The sequence below is a fragment of the Trichoplax adhaerens genome, genomic scaffold, assembly GCF_000150275.1.
Source record: "Trichoplax adhaerens TRIADscaffold_12 genomic scaffold, whole genome shotgun sequence".
Taxonomy (NCBI): Eukaryota; Metazoa; Placozoa; class Uniplacotomia; order Trichoplacea; family Trichoplacidae; genus Trichoplax; species Trichoplax adhaerens.
In genome coordinates, this window is record NW_002060954.1 from 834,074 (window position 1) to 855,334 (window position 21,261).

The 21,261-nt window shown below is 32.0% G+C and overlaps 2 protein-coding genes across 2 annotated transcripts; one reads left to right on the forward strand and one right to left on the reverse strand.

Moving 5' to 3' along the window:
- Positions 1–3,345: 3,345 nt before the first annotated feature.
- Positions 3,346–6,376, forward strand: TRIADDRAFT_59781 (uncharacterized protein; the record flags this gene model as incomplete). Its single annotated transcript, XM_002115721.1, has 9 exons — positions 3,346–3,424; positions 4,000–4,213; positions 4,395–4,521; positions 5,107–5,235; positions 5,666–5,754; positions 5,824–5,893; positions 5,961–6,047; positions 6,137–6,228; positions 6,301–6,376. 9 exons carry the CDS (start codon positions 3,346–3,348, stop codon positions 6,374–6,376), a joined length of 963 nt encoding a protein of 320 aa, XP_002115757.1.
- Positions 6,377–6,445: 69 nt separating this feature from the next.
- On the reverse strand, positions 6,446–20,737 carry TRIADDRAFT_59782 (uncharacterized protein; the record flags this gene model as incomplete). The annotated part of the gene is made up of 57 exons (XM_002115859.1): positions 6,446–6,493; positions 6,574–6,685; positions 6,730–6,851; positions 6,947–6,994; positions 7,065–7,142; positions 7,220–7,349; positions 7,415–7,466; positions 7,564–7,678; positions 7,948–8,083; positions 8,516–8,559; positions 8,637–8,678; positions 8,761–8,837; positions 8,984–9,188; positions 9,256–9,329; positions 9,408–9,594; positions 9,663–9,721; positions 9,812–9,908; positions 10,069–10,170; positions 10,257–10,346; positions 10,418–10,561; positions 10,930–11,049; positions 11,116–11,244; positions 11,312–11,407; positions 11,476–11,529; positions 11,606–11,727; positions 11,841–11,900; positions 11,985–12,120; positions 12,971–13,093; positions 13,151–13,218; positions 13,319–13,388; positions 13,525–13,641; positions 13,930–13,995; positions 14,079–14,181; positions 14,252–14,355; positions 14,434–14,526; positions 14,621–14,764; positions 14,828–14,941; positions 15,054–15,095; positions 15,383–15,433; positions 15,990–16,055; positions 16,134–16,223; positions 16,338–16,466; positions 16,572–16,656; positions 16,719–16,769; positions 16,870–16,916; positions 16,988–17,086; positions 17,239–17,290; positions 17,369–17,499; positions 17,615–17,676; positions 17,752–17,839; positions 17,915–18,025; positions 18,202–18,236; positions 18,339–18,422; positions 18,520–18,664; positions 18,711–18,765; positions 19,617–19,660; positions 20,603–20,737. The coding sequence occupies 57 exons, from the start codon at positions 20,735–20,737 to the stop codon at positions 6,446–6,448; spliced, it is 5,283 nt and encodes a 1,760-aa protein (XP_002115895.1).
- Positions 20,738–21,261: the final 524 nt, after the last annotated feature.

The window sequence follows — 21,261 nt, forward strand, 5'->3', positions numbered from 1 at the left end:
TCGTCTTTAATCAGAACTAAGAGTGCACAGTACACACAGTACAGTGTAAAGTACTGTACCCTCGGTGTACCGTACTGTAGGCCCAGCCATAATAACCCCGATTACTCAGACACTCAGGCTAAATAGCTTAAACGATGATACATCGATTCGATTTCGAATGAAATTTGAGGTACAGACTCTTAGAATAATGTATCATCGTTTCCGCTATTTAGGCTGAGTGTCTGAGTAATCGGGGTTATTATGGCTGGGCCTACAGTACGGTACACCGAGGGTACAGTACTTTACACTGTACTGTGTGTACTGTGCACTCTTAGTTCTGATTAAAGACGACAAGACGGCTTAGAGGTGCGACCATGGTATGCCCAAAATGTCAGTAAATCACTTACATTCTTGAGAATTGTTTCTTATCGCCGGCTATAAAATACAAATAGAAGATACAATGGAAAAAAAAGTGTTCAATATTATCATATTACTAATTTGTACTCATTTTAATGTTACAGGTGAAAAAAAATTAGGTAAAGTTATCTGTCCTGATCCATGGAAATCAGGAGCTAGGAATACGGTTGGTGAGTGCTGATATATTCAAATTCACTTTCATCGTAGATAGCGACGGGTCGAGTCTAGATACAGTGTGATTATCCTATGTTATTGAAGCTCTATATCAACGATTCAGTTCATTCTCTGATATCATAATATGGATTACTTTTTTACTGGTGATGTTCTTGTATTGCTTTAGCTTTTCTATTTTATCATTACAGTATCTTATTTAGTTCTATAACAATTGATTACGATGATATCACAGTTTTAATTGGATTCTATTCTTCAAACCAATTTCAAATTAAGATGGGGATAAGAGGAGAATCAACGAAAATAAGGCTTTAACTGCCAAAAAAAATAGGTTTGTGTAACTTTTAATTAATTATACGTGTAAATATATATACGATTAGTTTTATGCCTTTCGAATTTTAAAATTGCCTTGATACAGTGGTAACTACAGCTGTTTCAAGAAATTTTTTTGACAAAAGTTTTACTCTCTTAATGCAACAATTTCATACAAAATATATTGGACAATTTAATAAATTGTCCAATGAAGTTACAGACCATATCGGAGAGATCTACTAGTGACATGTTGTTTTTATTGATATTCATTAAACTTATCTATGCTACAAACAAATACCTTAGCTGCAGCACGGAACTGTAGCTAAAACTGATGTACTGTATAAAATAATCTAATAAACAATATATAAATAAAGTAAATAGGCTTATCTGTAGCTAATGCATAGCAGAATGAAATGGCCTATACAGTACTGTTGTTTGTTATAGGTTTTCGCCATATCAGAACTTTAAGAAGTGTAAAATCTGTAAGCAAACAGTCCATCAAATGCATTCTCATTATTGCCAAGGTAATTTACTCTTACGTCATGTATTTAAAGATCTCGTACGATAGTTTGAGATACTGTATTATCTTCCAGTTGTTATACATAATTGGAGATACGATGACTACAGTACATGCAAGATGCATTTTATATTATGGATAAATATGACCTAATATAACTGACGTTGATATTCATACTTGCATATTCTCTGATTTATATAGGATGTGCTTACAAGTTGGGTAAGAAATACAACCATTAATAGTTAACAACTAAGTGGTGACTTTTAATATATAAGATGGAATGTAGGACGCGAATAGTGGTGTCAATTGTTGCATATTTTGCATTTATTTAGTATCTGTTCTAACCTAGATTTTTATATATAGACCATAAGAAATTAATTCTATTTTAACTTCGGTTGCTATAAATGCCGACCCTTAAACTATTACTCTGTAATGATACATTTATTTGAATATTCCAGGAATTTGTGCTATGTGTGGCGTAAAGATGTTGGATACGAAGAGATATAGACAATCGACTACATAAAAAATTATTTATTATAATTAATATTAATGTACGAAACTGCTATCATTGACATGAATTAACTATAAAATACGTAATAAATGTTGAATGTAATGTATGATTTAACTATTCAAATATTTCTTAATTAGCTTAGCGTACATGCAATGCAACTGTATACTAGATACTGACAGTATTTGTTTACAATTTTGTAACTCTGTATGAACTTCATCTGTGCAAGCTCTCCATAAAATTGGGTGATATGATAAAATAATTTCTATGCATCATGGTCTTACATGTATAAGATGAATAGTAGTCTGCATGTGTGCAATTTTGTAACTCTGTATGAACAATTGTGCAAGCTATTCCCATCGGATTAGGCGATAATTGTAAAATAATCTTTATATATCATGATTTTGCGGCTATAGAATATGAAGTAGTTTAACTCAGCTAAAAATGATTAGTTATTATTATAGCATATTTTACTGTACTGTAATACATGCATTATTGCGAAATATTCATTCTGTATGTACTGTATGTTTATCGGCTTTTCCAAACATAAAAATATAATATTATATCTCAGAAATAAATACTAAATAATGAAATCTAAATCACTTGTAACATATATTTAATTCATTTGATTTTTAGTTTTGTTACTGCGAAATTAAGTCGTTACCGTATATTAATGGATGTTATATAGTTGGATCTCGGTCCTGCCATTGGCTTGTAAATAGCATGAAGACCTCAATTTACGCATATATCAAAACGCTACGTGTCATGTTAAGCCTAGAGCAAAAGCTGTATATTATTACTTCGTAAATACATTCCATTTGATTATGGCAACTATGTGATCTTGTAGTATACGTACTTCTTGAATGCTGTATTCTGTCTCGGAGCCCTAAGTGCAAAATGATTTCAGTTCGATGTTTAGTATCTTGGAAAATTTGCTAATTCAAATATACCAATACATCAAATTTTTGCACGGTCATAACTATGCTATCTTAGACTATCAGTATACATCAGGTCTGTAATTAAGAACCTTGCAATGGTATTGAATATCGGCCTATAATAAAGTAATGTTATGCATAGTAACTCTAGCCGAAATTAATTGGATTATTAATTCATAAACTACTATGCAGCAAAACATATATCGTTCGAGTCTTCTAGGCATTCATGGCTGCTATACAAAATCATGTAGTTCACTATCATGTATACTACACTGTATTCGTACTGTATTAAATTGTAGCTTACAAAGTACGAGGACACTGCGCCTATTAAGTTAAATTAAATGGATCTAGCTGCCAGTACTCTATAGTGCACCCCTATTACAGACAGTAAGCTTCAGTAAACTACCTAAACGTATAGTATGACAACATTGATCAGATTTTGAAGACGCACTCCTAATGGCGGATAAAACGAAATTTATTTAAGCTGATTTAAACCACAATCAGAAATGTCTGCTTCGTGTATTGTAACGCAGCCTGTTATCATAGACTTTGATGTTTTCTCTCTGTGGCTCAAAGGCTATACAAGTTAGTTTGATAAAAAATACTGACTAGTATTGTTGGTGTTAATTTTGCCTTTCCGCAACGATCGAAGAAATCTCGATCAACACTACTGTAATTTATAAACGTACAGACATAGAAAAACTGTAATTCACTTTACTTTATAGTTTAGTCCATTTCCCATTTTTATAACGTATTGCCTGTATATTATTTTTGATCGTGATATATTGGCGTATGAATCATTACGTATAGTTGACGATGAACATAGTAGAACAGTAGTAGGATATTGGATTGGCTTGGATTGGTGAATTAATTATAATAAATGATACATGCATTTTACTGATGTAGAGATGTAGCGGTTAATACAAAGTACAGTATAATTTGACTTCTCCTAAAGCTTTTATAGTATTGTACGGATGCGGGTAAAATTTTAAATATCGGAAAAACAGTCAATAAATACTATGATATTTTGCAAACAACTACAAATTGAGACTCTAATTTTGAAAATTATACAGTATACCAATCACAGGTTAAAATTATTATTATTATCCACTTACGGCTCAATTAACATACATTGTAATTCTTTTGAAATCGACTTGCAGTCGATGAAACCGTCAAGCATCGACTGAACAGAGAACAGGGATTAGCTAATAGATCTCAAGCTCGAATAGATCAAAAGCTAATTATTGCAGATACATTAGACTGCTATCGATTGTTCAATGTAATTGAGGACAAATATTTAAAAAATCCATCATCTCTGGCAAATCAAATAATGTTTGATTTGCCACCCGATATCCAAAACAAGCTCATACAAGAGTAAGTGAAATTGTAATCTGAGTTTTAAAGTTAAAACTTGTTCAACTTTTTACAAGCTGCTTAATGTAAGGTTAATTTGGAATGACTGCACTAATAATTAACTATCAATATAAGTTCTACGATACAGCAACTAAGTAGGCAATGCTAATATTATACCTTATACTCACATTACACGCTTTAGATACTACAGCTTCGACAAAGCATTCGCCCGAGAATTACTTGGTAAGAAATTATCTTCACGTTTACGTAAAGATGTAGATGAAATTGGAGAGAAGGCCAGAGTTTTATCACGCAGTTGTCGACGACAAGTAAGTTGAAAACCAATACTTTCAACTGAATATATATATTGATTGTTAATAAGAAACGATTCACAAATGTAGCATGGAACTATTCTAAATGCCAAATATGAAGTGTAAGCGTATCTAGTAGAAAATTATTTTGCCTTGCACATGCAATTTATCCTTTAAATAAGTTTCTGGAACGATTTATTTTATTAATAACATAAAATATCTTTACTGTACATTAAACTCGCACGCCTTATTAAATGGTGTAGGGTTATGAAATTCGATCGCTTCTAAACGCACAAACTATTAAATTGCGTTAATCGATCGTTGTAATATGGTAGTGAAATAATTACTAGTCAATTGTACAGTGTAAAGTTATTTTTGTACAACGGTCGATGTTGAGATCCTTCGAATATACAATAGTAACGACTTTACTCGGATGCAAATGCACAGTAACTACCACTTTGAAAGTGCTATCATCAAGAATGTAGACAATGATGCCTGCTATAAATTATGCGTTGCAATACTTGAGGGTTATTGCCAAGTGTATTGTGGTATTCTGTTAGACAATAATTACTATTTCTACTAATGACTTAAATTCTTTCTCAGTTGGATAATTTTAGGAGAGTCTTTAAAGCGGTTGAAGATCTTGATGGCTCTCTGCCTGGCAACATTCAATCTCAATTCCTCTTATCTGATAAATTAACCAAGTTAGATCGTAAATTCTTACACATAAAAGTACAGTAGTTACTGTATAAAAATCTACGGTTTGATCTACAGCATCATGCCAATGCATTAAAATCGTGTTGTAACTTAATTAACTCTGAGGAATTACCTTTTATTAGATTATATGTAAATGTAATTTTCATGGCCAGTAATAAATTTGAAACTGGGAAAAAAAGGTGCTGTAGTTTTATCTTTGCGGCCTATTCTTTTTTTTAAAATACCATTGTGTGCAGTCTTTCTTTATTTAACACGTTTTTTCGCTATTTTAGGTTACAATATATAACATTTGATATGTTTATGGGATGTTGTAAGGAAATAATTGAAAATTGGACCCTTAGCTTCAATAGTAATGATATATGAATAAAGTATAAAATACTTAAGAGCGATATCAAAATCGATTCAATATGAATAATTTCCCATTCATATATGAATTATATTAGAGGATGGTGATATAGAAATTGATAAGACGTTTATTCAAGATTTGCGTGATCTGAAGTCAGTAACGAATGATAACATTGAGCAACATCGAACGTAAGTAAGCATTCTCGTAGATTGAACGCATCTAGAATTTTAGCTCAAGCCGTGTGCTTAAATCTAAAGACTATTGCTAGCTAAATTAAGTGGAAAAGTAAAAGAAGATTCACTCCTATCAATCGGCTCACACTTCAAGGTTTCAATTTTTCAATAATTGCAATAAATTTATTATAAATTCTACTAATAAATACATATTTTACTAGGCGATGATGAGAGCAACCCTAAATATCGCTACCGGATTAGTTCACAGTAAAGAATGGAAAGATATCTATAATAACATGGTTGAAAAGGTCTGAATTTTTTGCATCTATAAGTCTTTGTTGATTGAAAATTACATGAAACTAAGTTTTTAACATGAGATAAAAATAAAATATCACAGGTTATAGAAATACTGAGACATATGCGAATCGACCAAGAACAAAGCGAGTTAATCCTTAATGCATTTTCGGAAACAGCTGCTGATGTAACACTGTGAGTTTATAAGCAATGAAAGTTTGACTATATCGATAGTTCGACTAATCAATGGTTAATTTTTATACATAGGTCAAAGCATTTATCTAACATCTATTATCGATATCTAAAAGTTTTTGGATTTTGCTTAATTCAATTATACCCATAGTATGATAATGCAGTTATACATAAATTATAAATACTTTATTCGTAAATGTGTATAAAATGCAGAATTAGTTTAAGACGACGGTTCCATAGCATCCACTCCATGAAATTTCAGAAATTTCTAGATAAAAACAAAACATTTGTGAAAAATAAATTAAAATGAAACTCGTAACACTGCAAATTGTGATTGATAGATTTTACCTTCAACAGATCTGTACCATTGGACGGAAGCGATCTGTTAATGTACTCTAAATAGTCGTTCTTGTCGCACCTGGAAGTATATGCACTAACCAATTGAATAGCTTCAGTAGTCCTGAAATAGCATACAGGTGTGAGATGTAATTATAGTATTATTACTGGTTAAGTAAAAGAATTGCTTGCCTCCCGATTTCAACACTTTTTACTACTATAGCTTTAACATCACCACTTTCTAATAAGAAATCGATAAAGGAATCGAAATACTTCGTCCGATAAATTTCCTATAATGTTTAGTTAGTAAGGTAATACATTCACATGTTAATTAGCCGATAAGTCAGTTCGTAGTAAAGTTTGCAATCACTGACACAGGAATTACCTCAAATAACTGATTTTCGTTGATGTAAGCAAATATTGTTCTTTGCAGCTGCAAAGTTATCATTATGTTTTTAGTAAAAATTTTTGAATAACACTGTAGTATTTGTACATGTGGATACCTTGCCGATCTGGAGTGGAAAATTACTTGCATCCGATAATCCATCAAGAATTTGCATGCAATACTTATCAAGTAATACCTGCGGTTTGAAAATGTAACGTAGCAGTGTATTAATAAAAGTTTATTAGTGGAAAAGTGTGGATAATCTTTCTTTACCTTTATTTTGATGTTTGTATGCTTGGACTTGGGCATAGTAATAATAGTATCGAGCGCTAAAGTATAACATCCAACTGATTCCAAGTCGGCGCTAAATTTTGTGAGATCAATTTCAGCTAATTGGGGGCACCTGAACATTTGCGAAATATCAATTGTTAACTTCGTTTTTTGGAAAGTAATCAATTTGTAACTTACCATTTCAGCAGTTGTGCTACACGTTCAAGTTCTTTTTTCTTCATATCGACATCTATAAATTAAATCACAAAAATGTAATTCTTAAAGTTGACATAATTATTATCGAAATGAAGCAACTATTACGAATAGCTCAACACAATATAAATTACCGTTTCCGACGTAGATATTTGCTATGACTACGGACCATACTTTTATTAAGCAATTTAGCTGTCGTAAGCAGGGAATTGTGGCTATTTCACAAATAGTATGCCGTAGTTTGTGAATCTAGATGATACGAATTACTATTATCAAAGCATGTTGGCAATATAAATATAAATATTTACGCACTGTATGCACATATACAGTATATAAATTGCAAACCATGTTCAAGCCACACAGTTTAAGTAGTATGTTGTTCCAGATGACTTTATCATAGACCTTATAGTCCAAACATAAATCTACTGCAAGTCCTATCATCTGGTAAAGACACGAAAATGTTCATTATAATCATTTATATCGGATTAAATCGCTATTCATCATTACTTTTAAAGTACCTTTGGCTCGTCGCTATAATTTCTCAAGATTCCTCTTATCAAACCGTCTTTGTCACACTTTCGAAATGCTTCCACTGAGTGAAGAATTTGATGCTCGTCGAGAGCAGCCATGTAAATCATTGATAATAAATCGGAACTAGAAAGAAGTGTAACCGTATTTAAAATTTTTATAAAGCCCGATAGTATCGATCAAAATGAAACGCTTTGTAGCATAAAATCTGTATGCCTTATGTCCTTTATGGATTTTCCGGTAGTTTCTGCTATCTTGTCTGCCGAAGCGATCGTTAGAAGAACTTGCAGTGCTCTTTTACGTTGTTCGAAAGTAGTCTTCGTAGATTTTTCCTAAAATAACATATATCATTTCATAGCTGCACCTTCATTTCCTACTTTTTTAATTAAAGTCGAATACGAACTGATGTCGCAAAGGAGAATAAATATTCAATAGCTATCTTTTCATCAAAATTTTTCAGCATAAAGGTCAACCTGAAAACAAGTTTTATGAATATAAACTCTCCTCATTTATATCCAATATATATACAAAAAACCGTGCAGAAAATGTAAAACTAACTTTGCTAATGGTTCATCTTTAGAGTTGTTGTAATCAGTTTCGTCCTTCGATTAGAATATTAAAATCAAGTATAGGAAAATTAGTTATTAGTTTTGTGAACAATACGTATCAACTGCTTTACCTCTGTATAAAACGTGGACTCATCAGGCACAGCCAGCCATCGCTAGTGATTGTTAATCGGAAAGCGAAAGGTTAGACTGATACAGAAGAACTTTCTATTATTACTAGATAACTATAGAAATTACCTCGATTAGCTGCATTCTCATCTTAATAATGTCAATTCCGTTGATTTGAGCTATGGCTGAGGTGATACCATGAATATCTACATGAATAATTAATTCCATTCGTGAGTTATATCCAATGACAGTAGTATTATACATAACTGATTACACATTTCTAGTCTAATAGATTATTTTTACTGTACCAACAATTATTTTTCACATATGATAAATGTCATTTTAATTTTACCTGGAACTTTAGTTTCACGATCCTTAGTTAGAAGAGAAATACATTGATGATTATACAATTCACGAATTAATTGTGATGGCTTATTTACGAGTGAATTGTATGGCTCGATGTCGAGCTTGGCAATACAAAGTTGATACCGAGTTGATTCGTAGCACCATTTTTCCATCAATTTTGTGTTACTTAACTGGGCTTTTCTTTTCTCAACCTATCAACAGAATTAAAAACTGAAAATACCTTGCGATCGCTAATTCAATAATAACTCTGATATAAACCTTATCCTTCGTAGAAGCTTTCCATATTTCAGTTATCTTAACACAAAACTTCATTAACTTGATTTTCAAAGGTACTAATTACAAGTATTAAAAAATTTGTTTTTAAGTTTCATAGAACAATTATCGATTCATGCTTGTATTGCAATCCATACCTAAAGGAAGTTGCTTGATTACGTTGTATGCAGTTGCAATTAGAACTTCATTAGATTCAATCTGTTGTAACAACTCTTCAATTTGTTCAGCAAAGTAGTGATTGTCGCTGTCCAATGTTAATAAGGAGTCAGACGCCTTACTGATAGTATTTTGTATCCCATTAGCGAGCATTTGATCGGTAGACATCTGGGGAGTGCAAATAGAATGCTTGTAAGCGAACAAAAATATATAGAGCCAGTTTGAAGCGCACTTACATTTAGAAGCTTTCCTATAGGTATGAGTTTGCCAATGGTACTATAATGTAATTCAGGAGCTGGATAAAGGGATATCACAAAAGAGCAATTAGAAAGCACAGTAGCTTGTGTCGATTTATATTAGATTTATTAAGCATCACTAAGCTTACATATAATCTTCCACTGGTCTCCATACAAGAGCGGATGCAGAGGTAATCGTTGTCTGGCTAAAGGATCCAATACTAGACTGGTAATGTTATCAGATTCCTAAATAGAGTATTTATTTCCTCTGAGATCTTAAAATACGCGTTATCCCATATTACCCGTAACATTATAAAATGTATGCAAGCTTATTGAAGGACCTCTTTCATATAGGGGTATGTATAGGATGAGATAACTGGGCATTTAAATATTGGTTATTACAAACCTGAACCTGTCTGGAATCAGTATCCAAAGTAAATGATAATTCATATTGTGAAGGCTCAAACGTGCGTTTGTATTCAATTAGATAATCAAGTAGTCTTTGTGCCTATTTTAAATAAAAGAAATGCTTTAATTCATTATTCGAAATAAAGGGAGTGTAGAAAGACTGCTCTATATGTCATCCTAACAAACCCTTCCAATATCAACCGCTTCAGTTTGACTACAGAACCGCGTTAGTAAAGCCAGAATAAATGTTGCATGTTCGTAATCATAAAAATTAAGCTAGAATTCGAAAAATAAAAGAGCTTAGACATCTAATATCGATAAATTTAGTATTCCGTAAAAGAACTTACTTTCTTGAAAACTTCAATTAAAGTATTTGCGGCTGACTCAGAACTATCGATCTCTGATATGATGAGTTTTATTTGACTTTCATAAACTCGCCTTTGGCCACCAGTCATCCTTTCTTTCGTAGCAAAATTCGGCGATAAAACAATCTGTAAATATGAAAGCAAGGCTGGTTCGACGTCTAATTGGAAGTCTCTAGTAATTCATTTCGTAAAATCAAGCAGTTACTAATAATAGTAAGGAAATATGAAAAATGAAGATTTTTGTACGGGCAGTCATTACCGACAGTACTGCAAAATAGTCGTCAGATCAGTGCTATTTTCAACTAGCTTAGTTAGTAGAGCCTCCTTTTCAAGTATATCTTTCTTCGAAATTCCTTTAGCCGGTATCTGATGTGTTTTTATGGCAACATAGTTTGTAAACGTAAAGGATTTGATTAATAATGTAAAGAATTTGATAAGGCACAAAACTATTCGTAATCCTTTCAGTCGAGATCGGATTTATCACTAATACTTACTTTTAACTCTGAAAGCAACCGGCACCATTTTGCTTCCAGATAGAATCGTTTAAATACTAGTTTAGTGTCAGTTGGGCAGCTATAGAAGTTAGTAAATAAAATTCCAAGCACCGATACAACCTGTAATATAGCAAAGGATTATGAAATAGAAACACATGTATTCTATTGGTATTGCAATATACTAACACGTAATTTGCGGTAACTCCTTTCAACTGAGTCACAAAGTTCTTTTAACTTATTGCAAGCTATATTTGCGGGTAAACTTGTTGCATAGCTGAAAGCTAGTTCAATATCGTCGCTACAGCGGTAGCAGATCTAGAACACAAGTATAAATAAAAATTTCAGAAATAGTCAGTCATGTAACTTCATGGAGAGACCTAACCTTTCTTGTAAGAAAAAATGCAAAATCCAGTAATTTAGGACTGAATTCTTCGTTTATGTATTGGTCTAATAATTCAGAAAGGCTTCCTTTCACTTCCTATTTTAAAGATTTTCTCGGACTTAATTTACGAAACTTTGTAAAGCTCAGATATTACGGAAACATACCATGTTTTGAATGTGGCTATTAAGCGTTAAATGTTGCGCACACGCTTCTATAGTCTGGTTAATTTGATAATTAATCATTAGTATTTCCAGATGTCAATTTCTATAGTATATCTATAGAGTTCTAGCTTACCTGATTCGTCACCTGAAATGCTAAAGCCACTAGATTATTTTCTCTTAAATAATCTATTAAATTCTTTGATGCAGTGCACATTTTAGTGATAGAGTCGAAATGGAAAGTTTCCGTCAACGGATCTAGTCATTATGAGCATTATTGCCCAATATACAGTGTGTTACTGAAAATTTCTGATCACTTTAACACTTATACATAAAATTAAAATTAGAAAGATTAAAATAAAGGAAAATACCTAATCCATTCTGAAATTTTCCTTGAATGCGATCCTGATAATAATTTTTGCAGCCGCTTTCTGATAGAGGAAAATTTATAATGAATTTCAAATTAAGTCATCAATGTAATGCATGCTTTTCCGGTGTTAATATTACACCTTTACCTTCAATGGTAGGTATAACAGATATCATATAGCGAGCAAGCATTGGAGCGACAATGGATGATTTAAGAACAAGACCATCATCAGTGAAGAACGGCATGAACAGTTGCCGTTTTGAGTCATGGTCACTCGAAGGATCCTAATATTCGTATATCACAGTATAGTTAAAAATTAATTTTATGTTGTGTAAATTTATATAGTAAATGATGGCACCTCAAGGGATGATACTGATTCATTATCTTCACATTGCTGAAGAATTATGCATAGTAATCGAGAAATTTTGCATAATTCCAAACAATCACAGACGAGATCTATAAAGTGAATCAGTAAAAAATTATCAAATCAAACATTTTAACAAGAGAGTATATTTCGTATTACAAGAATCGCATTTAGCCAGTAGAGTTTGCAATGTTGAATGTAATTCATCCATCCATGTTACATTAGATTGTTCACAAATGCATTTGCATATGTGATATAGGTTGAACAGTATAGATTTAGTGGTGCTGTAGTCATTGCTAGAGAGCGCATTTCTATAATCGAGAATAGGAATTTAAGAGAGAGTTATACTACAGATTTGGTAATCAAATCATGCAAATTTACGTTTGCAATTACCTAACTAGATTAAGGGCTGTTAAACAATCTTGATTGTTCATCTTGAAATTGGCCAATTTACAATAGTATTGATTTCGTGAGAGGTCAAATAATGACGCATATCTAAAGTGGTTAATGCCGTCACGAATATTCACACAATTAAAAAAATATGCAGAATTTATATCAACATAGAAGAACAAGTTGTACGGACATAACTTCAAAGATAAAGCAATAAACTAACTCTGACCTAGATAAGTCAGTAAACGTATTTGCTACACCATTGTGGAATGGGTTTTTAATTTTACTTTTCTAAAAACATAAGCAGTAATTTATCAGTATGATGAAAATTATAAGACAGGATATTACTAAATAAGGACTGTGAATCAATATACTCGCACATCTTTTCGTAAAGATCCCTCTATGAAATGATCAGTACTCTTAATGAAGAGGTTATTAAATATTATTTCGCGGTAATCTGGGTTTTCGTAGTGGATCAGAGATAAATCTATACCAAATTTAGTCTAAAAAAGGAACGTATTAGAAAAGGCTGTAAAAAATTAGTTACGATCTTTACGTACTTGAATTTTTAACACAGCACGGAAAGTATCTTCCATTTCTTTAAGTTCTTCGTGATTTAAGGAGCAGTCTATTAATAACGGAACCATAGTTACAAATAGTGCACGCGAATAGGTATACAGAGAAAGTTAAATTTATCCTAAAACGAATCGCGTTTGTATATAACGCACCGAAAGATAACAAGTACTTAAGGACTACTAGCGTTGTCTCTAAAATTGCTTTTCGTTCTTCAGTGTCATTCTGTGAAGTTAATAATACGTGCATTTCCATAAAATATTAAATTGGTGGATTATATTAGACATACATAACAGAGATCGCTTTTCCAAGTAAAAATAAATTATGTCTATATCATTAAAAAATGTAAATAAGTTCTTACCAGGTCAGGATGTGGTTCATCATTTAGAACAATAGCAATCCACTGGAAGAATTCTCTGATAACAGAAGGCAAGTCTTCACTAGGCAGTACTTTGAGTAATTCGATGCTCTCAGAACTCTATTAAAGATAATATAACTTTATATTTCATACCGACTGTAGAATCGCAATTGCAAGAGATCTTAACAATTGATTTTCAAATTAGTTTTAAGAATAAATATGCCTATACTATACTCTGTTATTTCGACTCAGATCTTGTAAAATGGTAACAAATACAAAATGTTCTGAAAGTGAGCTGTAAATGCGAATAATCTATAAGAAAATTGCAGTAAAAATAGGTTTGATTACATTCTTTTCTGTCAACTTTTTAATTTATTTTGTTGCATTTGAGTATTTTAAATGTTATACTTTTTTTGCATCGAGCAACTTCATTTGGAAAGATGTATCGGCATGGCAAATTCGCAGCAATGTTCTCTGTATAGTATTAATAAATGAAAGTATTTTACTTTGCTAATTATTAAAATTTTGTACATTATATAAGAAGGGATTTTAATTACTTCTGCTTGATTAATGTCTGAAATATTGAAGTTATCGATTCCATATTTTTGACAGATTTCCTTAACTTCAATTAAACGGTATTCATTTTCAATTTCAAGCTTTCTATAGAGGTATGAAGAATAGTTTACTTATTGAAAATTGTATTGAAAATATTCAAAATTTTTATATTTACTTCGGATGATCTATAGTCATCGAGTTTTCTACAAGAGCCTTAACATTATCACTCCAAGGCAGGCCAGCATGCCGCATAATTTCCATGGTAGCTTCAATTACATACTAAAGGACAATAAGAATAATTTCTGTCTCTAAAGTATTAATCCGAAAGAAATATCGGCAAATAAAAATGGGATTTACTTGATTATTCCTTATGACATTGACGACAGCAACCGCTCTGGTTTCCCATAAAGCTCCAGGTAATGAATTGTAAGATATCTTGTCTAACCATTCCTAATTACATAATGGTTTCGGATTAATATAGTCCATAGCAAGATATATCAACTATTTTGGAATTTATTTAATACTCGTATACTGCCTTCCTTACTTTGATATATTCCGAAAATACTTTGTCATCAGATACACCATAGTCTGTCATGTATTTTCTAATGCTGCTGTTTACTACCGAGGGAATTAATTCCGCAGCTTTTATATTCTCTAGTAAATTGAAAATTATTGATCTGGGAGTTGCCTGATAAAAATGAAAGTTGAAATTAGTGCAATCAAATGTTGTTAACAATGAATTAGTCCTTACCTTTTTTAGTTCTTCAAGTTTCAATTTGCAATTGTATGTTTTATACAGTTTTTCTAGTTCTGCGAGATAAGTGACCAATTCTCGAATTTCTCCGAAATTGTTTGTGCCGTTGACCTATAATAATGTCAATTCTCTTGAAATTTAACCCACGGTAATTCAAAACAACTTGCACTGCCTTATCTAATGATGTCAGCTAAGAAGCTATATAACATTAATAGAACTCTACCTGATCTTCGTCGATGTTCGTACGTTGTATTCCAAAAGAAAGCTACAATTATCGAATATAAGATTTCAAGCCATGACATAAATAATGAATTCAAGCTAAAATAGTATTTTCAGTATTTAATTCAGTAAGTTACCATATTGGTATAATCAAAAGGGGACTTCCTTAGAAGGCTAGTTGTTAGAAGTGATTGCCCAGCTTCGCTTACTAAATTGACTAACTCTAATGCATTCATCGGCCATCCATCCTAATAATTCCGTACACAGCATATTTTGTATTAATTTAGATCTCAGTTACAAATTTAGATATTCATTGAATTTGTTAGCGTCTACCCTTTCCTCCATATCCTTCACAATTCGTATTACCCAACCACAGAGCTTACTCTATGCATAAAAGAATCACATTATATAGGTAAATGTAATTTTTTAGATATTATATAGATAACCACCTGAATATTTTGTGATTGTTTGAAAACAAATGGGACAATACAGTCTCTTAATAACGAAGCATAGGACGAGATGCAAGCATCAATAGGTATACTTGACAATATGCAATCAATATCATAGCTTGTTAGCTCAAGCTCATGTAGATGTCGCTGCCAAACGATTTGCACAGAAGAAAAGCTTCTATCCATTAAAAAATTCTTCATTACTTTCACTATACTTGACTGCAAGAACTGCTGCCACTTGAAACCACTAAAATTAAAATTTCATAGTTGGTAAACGGTTACTAACATTCATATTTCAAAGTTAACAAACCTAAAAGATGATTCCGAAACGATTAAGAAAGTTCCCAACCGTAATAGATGAGTTTCTACCTATAAAAACGGATTACTTGTTCTTATATATATTAAGATACGAGGAAATTCAATCTATTTACTCTTCTGAATAAAAAAAAGATTGTAGTTTCTGACTGATTAAATTGAAGCTAATTACTAACTTGTCCTTTAAGTTCCTGTGTTTCTTCGTTGGTGAATTTATCAGGTACTGCATTTTGTTTATCTAGCTGCATTGTTTAGAAATAAGTAAGCTCTCAATATTCGCCTTTTTATTGTAGCAAATGGAGTTAATACTTATCACCTACCCTGTTCCTAGCATATACTAAGAGCTTATGCACATGATCAACATTTGAAAGTCCTGAATTTGAACATATTCTAACAATGTCGGCGTTACTCTAGATGAGTACAAAGACGCGTAATTAAGCTATTGTATAGAATTTATAATATGCAAATTTTTTTAAGTGTACACTATTTCAATAATCATCAGAAATTGTAATAGCACATGAAACCTTTATATTATCTAGCGTTTCTGTTAAAGTGTTGAATAAATTTCCTGGGGTATCAGGTGAGAGATTGGAGTTAGCTTCGCTTGCGATCGCTTTTCCTAAAAGCCAATCCGCCTTCACCATATAAACGAGCTAAATTTTGCAAACATCCGAATAGAATTAATCAGTATGTTAAGAATATTCTGATAACGTTAATAAGAAAAAATTTGCGATTTTTGACAAACAACGTTTATGAACCTGGATTTCTTCATCGCCAAATTGATATAAATGAGCGAAGTCGAGCGCTTCCTGATATCTTCCTTTGTGGAGTAGGTAACTAAATCTGTATGTATAGCGGAATCATCAGTATCTTATACAAGTAGGTGAGCACAATTGAAAGTTTACCTTTGAGACGGCGATGATTCCCGTATAGATTTTACGCGCATAGCAGGTAAGCTTATAAGGAAATGAAAAATTAGTTATCTAGTTTATTGAAGGGTAAATACGTTCTACTAATTGATTCTAGACATTGTAAATGTATACACGTATAACGTACCTATTATCATCACTGAATGATCGACTTTCAATGAAAAAGACATTATCCTGAAAATAAATATGTATGCCTGTGTTAGATACGGTATTCATATAGTAACTCTAAATATATGCGTGCCAACCTTATTTCCATTCATCTCAATTAAGTATGTCGAAGTTGACGCTGAAACGCTATATATCTTATGAAGGAACGGCATGGATAAGACATGAATGAAATAGTTCTAAAATGTAAAGAAACCACCAATAAAGTGAGCTGTTACTAACAGTACTATTAAAAGTGGTAAAGATCAACAACAACATAGACGATGCAACGATTGTGCTGATGTATTGCTTTTGGCTATTATACAATACAACATAATTATTGTGGCTTAACCTCATTTTCGTTAGATAAGATAAATAGCTTTTGCGAGTTAGGTTGCTTCTGGCTGAAGATAAAGTTGATAATAAGGTTTAAAATCTGGATAAATATGAAATATTTCATATCTTTAATATTGAAAGCGCACCGGTAGCTAAATACAGAATTATGGATTTTCAAGGAATCGGTGCCACATAAGAAATTTTCTACTTTATGTTCTTGCCATAATTTCATCATGAACAAGGTTAGTAACGAACAAGCCCAAAGGCTTAAAGATTTCTACAAGATATCACAAAGGAGCAAAGATTGACAAATAGATAGCACGCTATATGGTTGCCGTATATCAGAAATCTACGATTATAGCAGCAGAATTGCACACAGTCTCCAAACGTACGTCGCTATGGAGGACCAATAGCAAATTGCGATCAACAAGACAGCATTTACAGATCGAAGTACCTAAAATGAAAGCTCCATTTTTATAACATTGATCTCAGACAATAAAATTAATGAGTCACTAGCTTCTACGCTAACCTAAAAATTCAGAAGAAATCGAATGAACTACATTGTAGGTGTCTTCACTTGGAATTTCTAAAACACATAAAGGTTCGTTTCCTTTACCCTAAAATTGAAAGCACATTATCGTTACAAACGTAGATAAGTTATCATAGATATTCATATATTTAGTATGCTTTACCCCAATCACTAAAAGATACGATAACTCAAAGGTAGGTTGATATGTCATACAAACGGGCTCATCAATATATTGAGAAATATCATGGCTCAGTACTCGAATGTTATCTGTTATCTGTAATGATCAATTATAAGTTACCATAATATTGCATGTTAGCATTCCTTGACGATAGGTAATATTTGAAAAAGTTTTAAGAACTCTTAGATTAATTTACTATTCCAGGAAGAAAATAGCGGATAAAGTAGTGTGACAACGAAATATCTATAGGATAAAATTAGTTACTAACGAACCTGTGATAACATTGGAATATTACCGCCATCAATAGCTTTAAATCAATAGTAACACAGTAGATTAATTTCAAAAATATTTGGACGTTACATTGATTTCAAACGCTGTAGAACGATGGATAAACTAATATAGCGCTTACCCTTTAGTAGTTCTCTTAAATTTAGATGAGTAATTCTCATTAATAGTCCGGATGACATTAAAAGTAGTATCTGGCAATGATCCTCTGCGTGAAAGAAATATGATAAACTTATTTTAATGAAACCATTATCTTTTTGTGATGACTTAACAGCAGTGTACTATCTTAACTTACAACCACTTACCATTTGATCTATCTGGTATTACCGCTATTGAACAAAATATTTTTTTTTCATGTTTGTCAACGTTTACATCAATGATTTTCTGAAATAAATGTATTTCTTTAGCGCTATATTTTAGTTCATTGTTATATCTAAGCATTTGGTTAAACTGTAAAATAATTGGTCATGTTACTGTCATCGATGTGATTCCTTACCTTAGAAAATAAAATTTGTTCTTTTTCAATATTTAAAAAGTGTAAACAGCCGGACCTGTAATTAAATTTAAACGAATCAATATTACTATGGTAAAAATCGGTATGATTTCGTATAGTACTAATATACTAAGTCCAGCCCGTAGATCGTAGCATGTTCGATTATTGCGATCTCAACTTGCCTATCTCCAATTATGAGACAAGAACCGTCAATACTCCAAGCCAATGCATCAACCAAAGTTTCTAGGAAAGTAATTGTAACAAATATGCATTATGCGTTTAATTATATTATCCTAGATGTTGACGAAATTAACTACAAAGATGAATATACAAAGATTATAATAGAATAAAAAGCTATTTATACATACAGTATACTGTATTATGCATAATTACATACATACTACCGTCCTTATTAATAAGGCAAGTAAATTATATCGTTTACAACCTAAGTCTCACAGCTGTAGCAGAGTATAGTTCGTGTAATCTTTACAAACAGAGCATTCTTTATAGTATCTTCATACTTGATAAAATAACTATAGTTCACCGTACACAAATGTATGGCAAATCGATCATAAATAGTAAGGAAAAATGGAACGTTGGGAGTAATTTGAAATGCAGATAGCTGCTTTAAAGTTTGCTCTCTATGTTTACACACTGCGCGAATTAGTTATTACGGTGCATTAGAAACTATAAAAGCGAGTCTTACAGTATAATAACTTTACTGGTAATACTTGCTATCAATTTGTGTATATAAGCCGGTAATATGTGTACGTATAGCACACTAATTATAGAGTTTCTTCAAGTAATAACTGCAGTAAGGTGTTTTTCTCTCATTAAAAGGCATGAAAGATAACCGGTGGGTGCTTATTAGAGTAGGCAATGACGAACATCACTAAAATTTCTGTAAACCTTCTCTTTAAAACGGAGTTGGTCAGTTTACAACTAAATCTATTCTAAATTTTTAAAGAATTGATCGAAGGCTAGGATCATGGCTATCTCATTATAAAAATCGTTAAGATGACTGCTCCGAATGTATATTGAAGTATGTTTACTTTCAGGGGATTATTTGTCTTGGTCATGTTTCAATACTATATACAGCCAATAAATAAATACAATCAATGATATTGTACAATCTCGGCATGATTTAGTACTTAGAATTACTTAAATATGAAAACATTAAAGGTATACAAAACACTATATTATGGTTTCTGTATTATACCAAATTTGATGGTTGTTTTATGTAATAGACCAGCTGTGGCGTCAAAAAGGAGCAAGTTACTATCGATGGCAATACAAAGATGTTCCTCGTTTGCTATTCCTAAAACGCTTGGATTATTTTCCACCTGTTATAGACGTAGATTAAAAAATCATTTCCATTGTAGGATGTAGTTTTACAAAGTAGTTTACAGCTATTCAGTCACTATAGGTATGTTTGAGAGATAAAACGAATGATGTATTACTATTAAATATAAATTAGTATTGACCATTTAATATACTGTATGTTCTAATTTACAGCTGTTGTGATATGTAGAAATAAAAGAACACATTTATAAACTCTTTGAAGACTCGTGAGAATTCTGTAACTTTGGAACAGATACTGTAGAGTGCACAATTTAAATTACTACTTTAAATAATCATTAAATATAGTATACATTTAATCTACTATTGCTATTTGAACATAGGGGATTACAGTGCATAAAATCATTCAATTCAAAACACATATCAAATCTGCAGTATTTTGACCTAAGAAACTTCCACTGTTGTATACTAACATCAGATATGGCTGTACTTTATGTATCAGTATAATAATCTATGATTTAAATAGATAGTATTCTAAATATTATAACTATAGCATCGCACAGTAAATTAACCAATTGTGCATTATGTGCACTCACATTTTGCGTTGCTTTGACAATGGCAACATTGTCTAATTGAAAAACTGGATTATCTTGAATCTTCTTAGGGGTAAGTAAACTGGTTACACAGTCGTCACCAGCGGAAATCGATACATCTAGGCTTTCCCAAGACATTTCTTTCCTTTTACGTTACTGAGGGATCTGGCAAAAGTTGAATTCAAATAGACCTCTACGTAAGCGTATGACAGTATGCATGATATTAAATGGATGTGTATATTTTTACGTTGACAAAAGCTGTATAGATGCAAGTGTATGCATCATGCAACACAGACGTATTTCATTGACTAAAATAGTAAAGAAAAATGATAGAGTGCAATGGACTATCGTTGGCGCTGCAGTCTTTTATAATCCTTCCGACCAAGAGCATATACAAGTATTGTTGCTAATTTTGCTTCCTTGTATACAGTAGCTGATTATAGCGAGTATGAGTGTAATAAAGCAATCAAGTAAAGGAAACTTCAGATATTGAAATCAAGGATTATTACTGCTATGTGCTAGACATAAAATATGTATAATCCATTGCAGTTTTATGATCTGGGAGGTGAACCGTGGTCACTCCATGGCTACGCTACACCTCAGAGAATGGCATTTTCACTTAGTAAACATTTGGATTAATGCTATGATTGAAGGAGGATTTT